The following is a 14295-nucleotide window of genomic DNA, read 5'->3' as shown; positions in this document are numbered from 1 at the left end:
AAATAAGACATACAGTATACTCTTAAAGCACCCAGAAGGGAAAAAGATATTGCACAGAAGACTGACAGCAAGTTCATTACAGTGCCTGAAGGCTCATTTTTGAAAGTAGGTATTTCCAACACTCCTCAGAACTAACATTTAGCTCTTTAAAAAGGCATTTTTTGGCATTTAAAAATCCATTTGTAATCACGATTGCACAATCTGTAAGAATTATCAGAAGATATGATTAACTGTTGCTGTAAGGCCTTTGTTTCCACTCTCTCCTTAGTGTTAGTAAAAATTCATCAAGCAAACTGAGTATCACAGCTTCCATCAAAACACTGACCAAAGGGTCAGTCTTACAAGCAGCATTTCTCAAATCTTATATTAAGTTCTCCTGCATAGTGAAGGGTTGAATCAGAACACATACCACAATTTTTCCTTGAATTGTTTTTTCCCCTCATGGCTTTCTTTAAGCAACAGCCCACAGCTATGTATGACTAAAGCAGTACTGTCAGGTGCAAGACTAAGTTTATTTTAAAAAGTTACTTCAAGGCAAAAAATATGGCTCCCTCAAGAGGAAAATACTGTCTAGATAGGGAGCTAAACAAACAAGTGGCCTCTAAATTCAGTTAGATCTATTATATATATGGCTGGATGTTTTATATTTCAATCTCAAAACACCTTAGCAGCTTTAAACCATAATCTATACTGACAATCATCCTTCTGGGACAGAAAACATATTATGAAATTGTTTCTGTGCTGAGTATAATCACAAACCTAAGCTCTGGAAATACTTGCCAAACTTCTCAAGTCCAGTAGATGAAAATAGAAAGAACACACAACTAGAGGTATTCTCTCCTGAAGAAGAGAAGTGAAACAGCTATTTTATCTGGGCCATTTGGGTAAATGGTAACGAAAAGAAAGATGCACCAGTTTTCTTCCAGAGATGCACTGCGGTAAGGTGAATTAAAACTGAATAAAGCATACCTTTGATTAAACACTACAAGCAGTTCCTCACATATGGGGTGTTCAAGTCTGCAGAAAGATGAATAGCATTCGACTCAAACTGTGCAAAGCACGCTATGCTGCCACTCAGAGGCATTTCTGCATTCAGGCATCTGATGACTAACAGTGAAGAAGGGGACAATAAAATTTTACCAACTTTTTTTTTTTTTTTTAAACTGCAGTAGCTTTTCAGAAAACCCTTGCTTCCTTTAAACATATGTGCTAACAAGGGCAATTAGTAATAATAAGGAGAATTTGTCTGCTTTGGCTGGAAGGAAAGACATCTTCCAAACACTTTGAGTTTAACATTGGTATACAATAAACCCATGTGTGTATGACTGCACACAAACTATTAGTCTCCCCAAAGGGAGACTACTGACAAGTGTTATGTTCACAACTGAAACTGACATAGCTTTTAAAACAAAAAGCATGAAAAGCCCATTCTAGAAAGCACTAAAGCACATGCTTGAATTTCTACTCACTGAAATATAACCCTATGTAGTGCTTTCATCTAACAGAAGTTATTGGATCAGCCTTAGGTTCATGTTCGGATATGCATGTATATGTGCTTTTTTTTTTTTAAATTATTTGAAAGAAAAAAAATAAATCCACAGCACCTAGCCTCAGCATCTAACCTAGCCAGCAACGTGCCTTTAAGATTGGAATGCCTTCAGGTGACAATACAGAGCAAGTGTTTATGCAGACTCTCAGTGTAGGAGCTGAAGGAGGCTGACACATCCCCTACTCCCCTCCCTAGCTCTAAGGTTCCCTACCTTACCATAATCTGTATATAGATACACATTTTTCAACTAAGTATACATATAGAGTCAAAGCTTTGTGAAGCGTTTGGTTGCTGTACATGTATGTTCTAATGATTTTGTAACTGAGATTGGGAAAGACTTGCAGAGGAAACAGGGAGGAGGGAGACAAGGTCTTGGGAAGTGAGGTATACAGCTCCCATGGACTAAGGCAAGAGGTAAAAGACCTACCTAATTACTGTGCATTACAAATAAAAATAAAATCATCATTCCTGCATCTTAAAGCAGACTGGTGTAGGACTGTTAGCAGTCTCACACAGAATTTTTACAGTGCAGAAACTTAGTTCTTTGTACTTCATTTAAAGGATACACAAACGTAACTTTAAAGAGGATCCTTAGAAAGCAATTGATTGAACTATTTAAAGCCTGCGAAGATTTTGATAAACCTGTTTTGTGATAATATTCATTATCTAAGATATATCAGGGGGGAAAAAGCTTGTTTATATCAATGTTGCAAATTAGCAAAACAATTGTGATGTGTGTATGTGTTACCATTTTTGGTTTCTTTGTTGTTCTTTTTTTTTTTTTTTCCCCTTTTTAAATCAAACAGGCTTCCTAAAACCTAATTTCCACAATGTATATTAACCATCAGGAGAAGTGCAGTTAGTTTAAGATTGGGATTATTATATTGTGCTGATGTTGGTAAGGCACATGGATGATAGAAGACATGGTTTCTAGACAGCCTATGAGCGAGCATTAGATAACAATTATATTGATAGAGAATAATTCACATAAGTCTGATGCTAATTGAACAGCAAACATTTCACTTTCTGAATGCTCATATAGTACAAAAACTGCACAGACTAGATGAGATTCTTCACTATAGATAAACAGACAACTAAAAATACTATCAAGAATTAAGTAAATTGATAAAGAGAAACTTAAACATTTTTCTTGAAATAAATGAGAGATGTCTTCTAAATATCATCCTTTGGTATGCAAGTTCAAAACTGTGCTAGGGAGAAGTTACTCAATACTGATAACTACTTGATCTCATTTATATACAGGTATGAAAAGAGAGTCAGTTTTCAGGTTTTTTTAGAGATATATATATTTACACTCCTATTTACTTACTCAGCTTCTAAGGTAAGCATATCTTAAACTTTGATAAATATCATTAGGATTATTCCAAAAATTAAATCCAAGAAGATACCAACAAGAAGATCTTGACAAATGCAGTGTTATGAAACAACTGTCACTTTAAGACTTTTTTTATTGTGAATTCCTAATCAGCATTCTCTTACCTCACAGCTTTACTTTTTACACTTAAGTAAATCTTAGTTCAAAAACAAAGGAGAACCTTATTTCACCAATACTATGTGAAAAACAAAATGTGATCCTAAGCTTTACTGACTTGAGAAAATCAAAGAATTATGGAAGTCAGTTCACTGATTCACAGTGCACTGCGTAACAGACTGCAATTCAACCAACCTGAACAGCTGATCAGAAAAATTATTTACTACTTTTAAAAAAGACTTATGCAAGTAAGTTAAAACCAAAAGAAACAACACACCAGCTAATGCTCACACTTACCACCTATATCTTTTTCATGAAGCTGGTTTTAGACAAAGGTAAAGTGCAGACCTTCAAACCTATAGGGTTCTTTCCAGAGGGCCTCTGGCAAGAACACCAAGCGTGTGACAGTGTATACCTCCCATCCTCAAGGATGTCGCCATTTTGTGTAGAGTATGTAGCCGCTCAAAGCTCACCTGTTTCCCTCCTCCTGCTGCTGCTGCTTTGTGCAGAGCACAAACAAGCCTCAAGTTTTAGAGCCCAAGAACCGTCCACATTTCAACCTGTCCCGGGTATTTGTGAAGGTGGCCTAATGCTTGTGATGCATTGAAACGATAGTATTCAAATGTCAAAGCTCTTCACCATAAACACTCCCAATTGTTGCAATACATTATATTTTAGTTGAACTGACACAGCGTATTCAGTATTCTTTAATATTAAACTACTAAAAACATAAATTCAACTGTTGTATAAACATACCTAACCCGTAGTAGGACATTTTCAAAGCCTTATGCGAGCCCCTCTGTGCAAGTGACAAAAAGAACAGTATACTCTCACCAAACACTAAAAAAGACCTATATCCTCAATTTTTCCACTTGATTCTGCTCGTCCCAAACATCACAATTTCCTGTCCCCTTCCCCTGCAAGTAAACACTTAATCTCATATACGTATTTAAACAGAACATATATGCATACTTATAAAACCCATCAACTCAATGCCCAAAATGAGGGTTTTTTTAACTTCCCATAACACAGAAAAATCTTGTATTCTGAGCTGAAATTCTTCTAAACTACACTTGAAAAAGCTCCCCTGAAATCCTTCATGAAATCATAACAGTCAAACATACTTCACATTCTCATATACACACAATACTTCCAGAGTATCCTTAGTATTCTTACCGGATAGCTAAAATTAAAAATAGTATTTTTCACTTCTCTATAGTTTATTTGAAAATATGGGATGTGTTTTTTGGTTTTGGTTTGGGTTTTCTTTTTTGGTTGGGTTTTTTTTGTTTTTGTTTTTTTTTTTACATACATGGAGTCTGAAAAAAACCGCACTGCTCTACTTTTGGAAATGCAATGCTCTCTTATCAAATGACTGAGGGAAATAATTCTTATTTTCTCCTAACTTTCCAGATGACCCAGTCTGTCACAGTGATTAGTTAGAATATTGCAACTATGCATAGACCCACTTGTTCACTAGTCTGATTTATTATTTCATTTACAAAAGTTAAGAAAAAGCAACATAACTTTCTTCACACAGCACACTAATCGGTCATTAAGAGGGATTTTTTTTTTTCCAGTAAAGAAATTGAGGGGGAGAAAACAGTTTTAATGAGACTAACAGAACTTGTAAAGACTACCCTTTTGCAGCGTAAGGAGGTATCACTATTTCTACAAAGTTAATAAATATTGTGCTAAAAGTTAACGAAATGAGATTATACATTATGGAGTTCCTCAGGTAGTTCAACAGTTTCCCAGCCACAGGGAGTATCTGATAACATTTATAGGAGATATAACACACATTCATTTCCATAAATAAATAAAAATAACAAGAAAAGTGATGGTAAAGGGAAGAAAGGGGTAGCCAAAAGGGAACATACTAGCTAACAATCACTTATAGCTCTGCCTTATAGCTATACTCTTCTTACCCCATGGTATTTTCTTCTTTTAATAGACATACATACACGTATATACATATATATACACAAACATACACACATATATACACATGCACACATACCTTCACATGCCGATCCAAAAATTCTTATTTTTCCCTCAGCACCAGGCTTTTCCAACAGTATGGGGTTTATCACTTAAATCATTAACATTATAAAAATGTCACAACAATAGGAAAACACACAACCTTCTATCATTATCACCTATCACTAAAAAAAAAAAAAAAAAAAAAAAATCAGTAATGGCTTCTCAAAATATAGCATATAATCCATAACTATTTTGTTGGATATAGCTGATATTTTCTTTTCCCAGGTCTTAAACACATCTTGAAAATGGATACATTATCTGTTTCCCTGCTGTTTTTACAGAAGAAAAAAAACAATATGGCTAACAACTGGTCTGGTGAACACCAAGCCAAGAAACAAACAAGTACTATTTAATTAAATTGTGCTGCAATGTTATTTAAATGATTTTTGCAGTGGAAATTTATCTTTTGTTTGCAGGAGTTGCCTTACTAATGAAGTAGATTGATCTTTGACCAATATAGATACTGATTCTTCCTCTGTATTTCTTCAAGATATTAAATATATTATGGGTTTTCCTGGTGTGTGTCTTACTTAACAATATAAATAATTTTCAGCAGCAAGTATTTCCTACCTCCTTCAGCTCCTTCACCTCCTTTGAAGTTATTCATATCTGTACTTTAAACAATTTCTGATAATCAAGTAGTGCAACACAGATGTTCCTTGCAGAACAGCCTAAAACTGGAACTACACAGAAGAAGATAGCAATAGCCATTTACAGGAACAAATTGCAATAAATTGTTCATTGGGCTAAAAACATATTGAAAAGGTCATAACTGTCAGCTACCTCAATTTTGAATCTGACCACTGCAACCGCCAGAACTTTAATTTACTGCCAGGGGATTACAAAGCTGTCAAAGCAAAGCCAAATATCTTCTTTGTGATCAAGGAGCATCTGGCCCTATTCAGCTTTAAATCAAATGCTACTTAAATTCAATTAGCAAGCTTGGGTTTGGAGATTTGGGGCTTTTTGGTTTGGTTTGGTTTTTCTCCTTTCTTTTTCATCTGAAACACAGTTTTAGCAGCTATTTAGAGAGGGATTCTGTGACCAAGTCAACACAGTTAAGGAAAAATATGCAAGCAAGCTAACTTGCATGAGTACATATGCTTATTACTGTACCTCTACCATAGGTTCATCTTCAACAGACTTAAGAATGAAGCCCCTGAAAGTTGAGATATACATTTAAAGTGACCAAAAGATTAAACATGTTTCTGGAATCCATGAAAGAAGGTAGAAGCAGCAATCACTTGGAATCTTGAGTGTTATATTCAGTCTCTCCTGATGAAATCTGGCTGAGCCGTTTGCTTGATCCCCACAGCTTTCGGGAAAGCTGACCTGAGCGCATCTGTTTAAAAGTAATTCAGAGAAACAAAAGGAGGGGGAAGGGATAAGGTGGATAAATTAAAAAGGAATTCAGACACTGATTCTGGTGAAATGCAGACACTACAATGTACCGCATAAACAAAATTACACCAACAAAAATTATTTGAAAACAAACCAAAAGTTACACTTAGGGATGATTCTTGGGACTGACAAAAAACAACAGACAACACACTAACCACAGTCTTCTCCAATTTGAACAGTTAAGGGGATATTGCCAAGTAATGTGTACTTAATACTTAACCTACTTCAAATGGCTTAGAAACAGTGTTTAGATTGCTATTTTGATAGGAAGGAAAAAAAGAGGTGAATGTCAAGCAAAAATAAACCAAAGTAGAAGAAAGAACATTTTATTTTAGAGATTTCAAACAGAAATTGCTAGAAGTGAAAAGGAAAAGATAACCAAAATGCAGGGCAGTGATGGCAGAATGAAGGAAAGAGAGAAAGGTTATCCCCTGGTGTCAAATTTATACAGTCTTCCAAAGATCCTGGGTGAAGTGCTCAGAGTAAAATTTAAACAAGAAATAATTCATACTGTGTATTCCATAAGTAGAGACAGATAACAAGCAACCAGAGGCCATATTAAATCCAGCATCTGGTAGGTCTGCAATCTGACAACAATTTGTAAGAAACTGTTTTAATTTAATCCTTAAATACAAGGCTTATGATTGACCAAAAGTGATCAGCCTGGCAGCTGATTAGTTTACGAAAACCCTTGAAGTTTAATAAACAAGATGCATGCCTTAACAGCACAATTTTGAGAACAATTCCCAGCAGTTAGTACTACAAATTAAGCAAGCTTAAGAATGGTATCATCACAGCAGCAGTGTTCTAGAAAAGGCACAGTGCTGACACTAACAAGTGATAAGCCTCCAGACTTCTGCAATGTCCCAAACAACTAAGTAATTGTTAAGAATTTAAAAGCCATTTATTGTACTTCACTTCATATTGGATAGTGTCAATGCAGAAACACTAAAGGCCAAACTTAATACCAAGCAGCATTTGACTTCATGCACAATAAAGAAGGTCGCTCTCTCCCTTTACCCTAAGGATCAGTATCACCACTGAAAGCCAGAACTAAAACACTTGCCTTCTGTATAAAGATAAAATTCTAGTAATTAATATATTCCTTCCAAACTACAAATAAATCAATCAACAAATAAATACCCCACATACACACACTTTTCAAATATAATTATTGATGTCATTATAGAAAACTAGAAAATCTGGGACATAATGTTGTTCCTTATGTGTTTGTGTTTTTTTTTTTTTTAAAAATATATCTATTTACATGGATATTAAGCTTGCAGATCATCTGAACTATATATATATAAACAAAAAATCCTGAACAAAAAGTCATTGGAAAGCCTCTATGTTCTTAAAAGGAATCCAGCCTTTGAAACAACACTTTCTCCATAGTTAGAAAAATAGATGTGATTAAGAACTGAAAAAAGGAAAACAAAAAGCCTTCAGTCTAATGAGATACATAAATTTCAGCCTACAAGAGATCTTTTCAATGGAATAGGAAGCTTAGAAATGACAGTGACTTTAAAACTGCTGTTATAAACATATGTTTAACCACATCATAAGCAGCTCTTTGTTAATTCTGCAGTAGGGAAAAAACCTGTCCAACTGGAAATCAGGGAAACCTCCCCTTCCCATCCATCCGCTGCAAGCAAAATCAGACTACCACTGTGTAAAGCCTGTTTCAAATATTAAACTACGTATCTCCTAGCTAAAACATTTTAAAATACTGGCAAATAAAGTTGCTCTGTCTTCACAGTTAAAATATAAATTAAATAAAGACACAATTTTCTGGCATGTACTAAAGGTCATGCAAAAGTGATAATCACATTTTCAAATAAATGCACTGCAGCACAATGGAGATCAGGTTATAAAGAGAAGCAGGTTTAAGCTAACACAAGTACTTTGAAGTCATGACAAGAAGTACTTAAAGCAAAATCTATGTTTTGCACAAGAAAAATTGGGCATAGCTATTTGACAGATGGATGCTCTGTATTTGATATTGCATATGCAGTACCAACAAGTTTATATTCACCATATGGAGCACAGAGCATATTGGGAACCTACACAAGTGATTCTTTGTGCATTGCAATTAGAGACTCTTAACATAAAGTAGTAATTTTTTTTTCCTCCAATGTCAGTCAATGCATATTAACAGACATCTGACAGAAACCATTAAAAAAATAAAAATCAAGAAAGTATCTTGCTTGCTTTTGTTTCCAATATCCTTCTGGAAAATTATTTCATCAAGAAGTGGCTGACAACACTAACACGTTCCGAAAAGGTTAGTTACTATGACTTTGCTTATTCAGATGCGAGTGATAGAGTCTAGAAGTTAGTCCAACTGAGTTTCCAATCTGCAATCCCTACATACCTTTGATTCTTAATGAGAAAGATCAGTAGAGGAGTCTCAAAAGTTATTTCTTTCCCACTGAAAACTGAAACTTGCTCTTAAATTTACCCTGCCATAGAGGAGACCTCTTGCTCAACTGGAAAGCAGAAATAAGTGAACTTCCCACTGTTCGGTAGAAAAAGTTCTTGATGGTGGGTTTTACCTCTGCTGGCTTGCCAACACCAACGATAATCAACTTGCCGTCCTCCAAGCCAACAAGGATGTGGCTATACTCTTTGGTGACAGAAATGCAATGAATTGGCAGTCGCATGGCTAAGGGGGAGATGCTCAGACTCAGGCTGAAATGAACAAAACCAAATAGAGAAAGCACATCATGTATTTGTTTGCACATACTGCAAAGAATCACACTGCAGTTGAAATTGCTGTCCCCAGGATGCGCTATAAAGCACAATTTCTCAAGGATCCAGTTTGCAGTTTTAACTATTGTAATCTCCTAAGGAATGATCTAATTGTACCCCAGAACAGAATTCCAATAACAAGAAATGGCATGGATGGGTAAGTCAGTAAATTAAGACATTTTCACTGAAGAACAGTAACATTAGTTCCACAACTGCCTGAGTGACAAAGCTCACTGCCATTCTGAGGAACAATGGTGTTCTACAGACCACAGCAGTAAGTGGAGTTTAAAACTTAGTGCAGAACTACATGAGGGTTGATCCTGCAGTTGCTGAGCTCCCAGTGACTAATCAGGTATGGGGACAATCACAGCTTGCAGATGTCAGACACAGCTCTTCCTAAATTCTTTCAGTTCTAGGTATATAATTGGGATAAATGCCTGGGAAGAAAAGGATCTGGTACACCTCTCATTTTTCTTTTGTCCCTTAGTTCTCTCCAAAAGGGTTTTTTCAGGAACACAGAAAAAAATGCTACCACCTACAGCACCAAGCAAAGTCCAGGTTACACAGCCGTTTCTCAATAAGCTGTCATATTTGCATCTCAATAATAAACTGCTGATGGTGGTACATTACCTGTAGAGATCCCGTATGGAAAGAAATCCCTGTAAACTGCCCATCACGATATACTCGCCAGTCACACACATATCTGACACTTCCTCCTTCAGAGTCTCAGAACCCAGATATTTTCCATTGACAGAATAGAGATGTAACGCGTTCTTATCCTGAATAGATCAAAAATAAATCTGTCACAGAGGACTGACTGGATTAAGAGTGTACTATTTGTATGTTTAGCCCACTAACAGGAGCGAACTTGGGCAATAACTCACAGATAATAATGCTGACAACAGTTTCCTTGTTGAATGATACAAGACTACTGAGCCTATATGTAATGTGTATGTATACCAGGTCCTGTATGGAAATTTTCGAAGTTATTCCTTGTTACCTCTTGATGTAACACAGTAACATCTTACCTATCCATCTAATCAATTCCAAATTTGCTGGAAACATCCATGGATTTAATGGACAGGTCCCTATTTTATAAGAATTTTTGTTAAGGAAGAAAGAAGAGAGCACTCTTATCTTCAGTCCTCTTGCCATCTTCCCTCTTCCCCACCCCAAATGGAAAAGCAGAAGGCAATAGGTACATTTCCATAGAGCTAGATCTAGAAGCATTTTCTGGACAAAGCTTTAATCTTGACAGATTAAAGATGCAGCTAACACAACCATCTGAAGTTCTTCCAGGCTGACAATACCTTGGTCTCATCTCTCCCCATCTTCCCAATGCATCTAGCATGCCTACATCCAATAAACTTGTCTTCCAAGAAACTTCCCATGCTCATACAAATTGTAACAGCTCTACCCTTACTAAAGCAACTACACAGCTACTCAACAGGCAGAATAAGCTGCCCTGTGAACCTTAGAGCTATCGCTCCAATCCAAAACTAAGAAACATCAGTGCAGTCACTGGGCACTTTGCACCCAGAACTTACTGCTCCCCTTATAAGTCTCTGTTTCTGCGCACAGTGGAACTTGTTTCCCCCAGTTTTCCATTTCAAAGCAGCTCTCCCGGGAAGATGCATTAGTACATGCTTGGGCAACTTCCTTGGAGGTGTTTGGAGATTTTCATGATGAAGCACAGTATGTCTGGGATTTATCTTTTAATTAAATTTCACGCAAATTAGCAAAATAAAAAATAACAAAACAGACACAGCATGCTCAAAAAGCCTCATTACTGTAGACAGTAAGGATAAAGTTGGGTACGTTTATGATTAAAGTCTTCAACAAAAGAAACAAAGGTATTCCATGAACTTACGCACCTTAAGAGTAGTCTTTCCTTCTATGCTGGTGTGGACAACTATATGGCCTTCCCAGGACACAGCCAGATTGGGAACAGTCAGCAGGAGGGAACTCTCACAAGGTGGTCGCAAGGTCCTCACATACTGACCTTTCCGAATAGCGCGGACAATAACAGTCCCATCCTGCAGCGGCCAAATTTAGACAAATTGTTACTCAGCAGGTAAGTTACCGCAACACACAGGAAAAGCATTTAAATACAGAGGGGATATTTTGAAAGCACTGAAATCCTTAACTGGAGATCACGACTCCTGAGCATTAGGAACTCTACACAAAGCAGCCTTCCCCTCAAGGCCATATACTGTAGACATATGAAAAAACAAATGCAAACAGGGCAAGAGGTGAAGGATAGGCAGCAAATCAGCCATTTCATCGGCCACATTTATGAGTACAGAGTCAGAGCTCAGAAGACTATCAGTGTAGTACAGTAAGGCAGAGCATGAATAAGCTGCACAGAACCCTCAAGGTTAAGGAAGCAGGGAAGGAACCATCACAGAATTGTTTCTGTGAAAAGCTTAAGATCTCCCAAATAAGTCCACACACATTAAAGCTTATCTGTGCAAAATAATACAACAGGATAGCTGAGGCCTATCCTGTGCAGAGCAGCTTGAGACAGCCTGATTTAAGCAGGCAGCAAGGGAGATGGCACATATCTTCCTGATACGCAAGGCTGAAGAAAAAAATTGTGAAATAGTCACTTTTTAAAAATTATTCTTAATCAATTTCAAACATGCTCTATGGTTTCTCTATGGACAAGAGGCAAAGAAAGGAAAAGTATGAGGGTGCTTACCCTGGATCCTGACACTGCCATATCCAGTTCAGTGCTGATGCCGACACTCGAAACTTCATCAGTATGCCCATAAAGGATCTGTAATGGCTTAGGTGCCAGGCCTACAGGCACTCCTCCCTGAGAGTAACAAAAAGTGCAATGACACATTCTCTTGCAGCTGAAGGACAAACAAAAAATAAATTTCTGGTATCTTCAGTGTCAGTTGTGTGAGATGTATATTTGACATAGGCCAAAACCAAAGGCATAACTCACCCATTCCAATTTCAATTTATTGCCTATTATGTCAGCAGCCCTATTTACTGAAATCACAAGAATGAATGAACATATAGTTACTATGTGGATGTGAAAGACAGAGTTACTTAGCTGACTTGTTTCTATCCCTTCAGATGCCCAGGTGTGCAAGGACTACAGTGAACAGTCCTAACAGGAGTTGTTCACCCACCCATCCACCCACTTTTTCTTCATGTGTGTATTTGAGCTTGTTCAGGTCTTAAATTTTACCCAGGAACTAAGCACTATCTTCACAGCCCAGCTTAAAGAAGTTGAAAGCTATTTTGCTTAAAATAACAGCAACTCCGTTCCATTTTCTAGGGAAAAGTAAAGAAGTAATCTTTCTCAGTGAGTACTGGTAGTATGGTATGCAAAGGAAATTTTGCAGTAATGCTCATTAAAAATATTCATTTTCCCATATGACTGCAGGGTTTCAAAATTATTTAGTACTTTTGTTCCAGTGAATGTGCTGTCAGCATATACAAACATACTCTGAAACCAGTTCTAAGGCAAGACCTGTTCTTAGAGAAGCTACAGTAAATAGTCCTGCAGAGGACTCTTTATTCTCATTTCTATGATAGAAATTTGACTGCCAACCAAGCCCTGAAAGCCTGTAGCATGCAGGAATGCAGAACAAGTGTCAAAATACAGAGCTGGGAAAGGTGACAACGCAGACCAGACAAGTAGAACATTGACAGTATGCAGTCCACTGCTGCCACTTTGTAAAGATCAAGATAAAATTATCACAAGAATTTACAATACATACAACATCACTTATATATCCATTAAATAAAAAAATACCTTAGAAATCTCAACAAAAAGCAATTCTAAATGAAGATAATCTGCAGAGGATGACTTAACTCACAGTGAAAAGATAAATAAACTAAAAATTTTCAACATTTATCCTCACTTGAGACAAAAAAAATACTGTTGTGAGCACTAAGGTCTCACCTTTTTGACCATCGGTACAAAGTACTTATTGGAAAAAATTATAAATACTCCCACCATAAAGACAGCTTCTACAAAAACACATGCAGTTTTGCACCACTGTACTAGTTTAACGTGATGACTTCAGTTCAATGATAAGAACAAAGTGACCTGACCAAATGCACTTCCCATAACATGACAGCTCTCCCCTGCAGTTAATCCTACTTGTGTATCTGTAACACTGCAATTAGAAAAGAAGATTTGAAATATGTAACAATGGAAATGGCCTCACATTCTTAGTGTAAGTACACACATGCATCACACAACCACTTCCATTGTGTGGGAGCACAAGACCAATATTAAAGAATTCCAAAGCGCCAGCATAAATGCAGGTAACAGACTAGTGTTACCTTTGCTAACTCCTAGTGTAGTCATCATGACTTCCCACAGAGGAAATGCAATGTTTAAGCACAACTATTGGAGTGAACAGCAGCCTAGAAATGTAAACATTGTTCTGACTAATTCTGGTAGTATCAAGTAGTGCCTCTCTTCTTCCATTCTCCCCTCTGTACAATGGGGGTTAATATTTGCCTACCCTAAAAACATCTATGAAATTTTTAAAAGTGCCTCTAAAATATTGTACTTTAGCTATATAGTAACTAATGTGTATAGTGAATATTTCAAACACAGAAAACAACAAAATTACTAAGCTAATCAATTTTGGCGGACTATCTTCCCTGCAAATCTGAAAGGAAATCAACAAACCGTCATTGCAAAATGGAGAAGCACAAAATAGCATTCAGAAACTGCTTCTCAGAGTACGCCTAAATAACCTACCTGCTGAACTATTTGCCATATCATACAGGTAGTATCTCTGGAGCCAGAAATTAAATGAATTCCACAGTAGTCTATTGCCAAGCAGGTCACAATATCTAGATAAAGAAAGAAAACACATAGATATTTAAGACTAATTTCCCATAGAGTGACAATGTGCAAACAATATGTCAACAATGTATCCTGATTTGCAATCAGCATGAAATGTTCCACTTTGATAAGTGAAACCCCGTGGCAGTGGGTTGGAACTCAATGATCTTTAAGGTCCCTTCCAACTCTAACCATTCTATGATACGGCCTGATGAGACTGTAATTAAACAATGAAGT

The 14295-nt window shown here is 36.7% G+C and overlaps 1 protein-coding gene across 1 annotated transcript in view; it reads right to left on the bottom strand.

The window, feature by feature from the left end:
* Window positions 1-4515: 4515 nt before the first annotated feature.
* NBEAL1 (neurobeachin like 1) overlaps window positions 4516-14295 on the bottom strand; it is an 84881-nt gene continuing 75101 nt past the window's right edge. Inside the window, exons 51-56 of the mRNA XM_074145218.1 lie at window positions 13972-14066; window positions 11938-12054; window positions 11111-11272; window positions 9867-10015; window positions 9041-9176; window positions 4516-6426 (exon numbers count right to left, since the gene is read on the bottom strand). Of these exons, the coding sequence (XP_074001319.1) occupies window positions 6325-6426; window positions 9041-9176; window positions 9867-10015; window positions 11111-11272; window positions 11938-12054; window positions 13972-14066 (761 nt within the window). The 3' untranslated portion in view covers window positions 4516-6324. The remainder of the gene's footprint in view (window positions 6427-9040; window positions 9177-9866; window positions 10016-11110; window positions 11273-11937; window positions 12055-13971; window positions 14067-14295) is intronic.

This window comes from Numenius arquata, chromosome 3 (assembly GCF_964106895.1).
Source record: "Numenius arquata chromosome 3, bNumArq3.hap1.1, whole genome shotgun sequence".
NCBI classification, from domain to species: domain Eukaryota; kingdom Metazoa; phylum Chordata; class Aves; order Charadriiformes; family Scolopacidae; genus Numenius; species Numenius arquata.
Note: the sequence above shows the minus strand (reverse complement) of the source record. Positions and strands in the feature narration are given on the sequence as shown.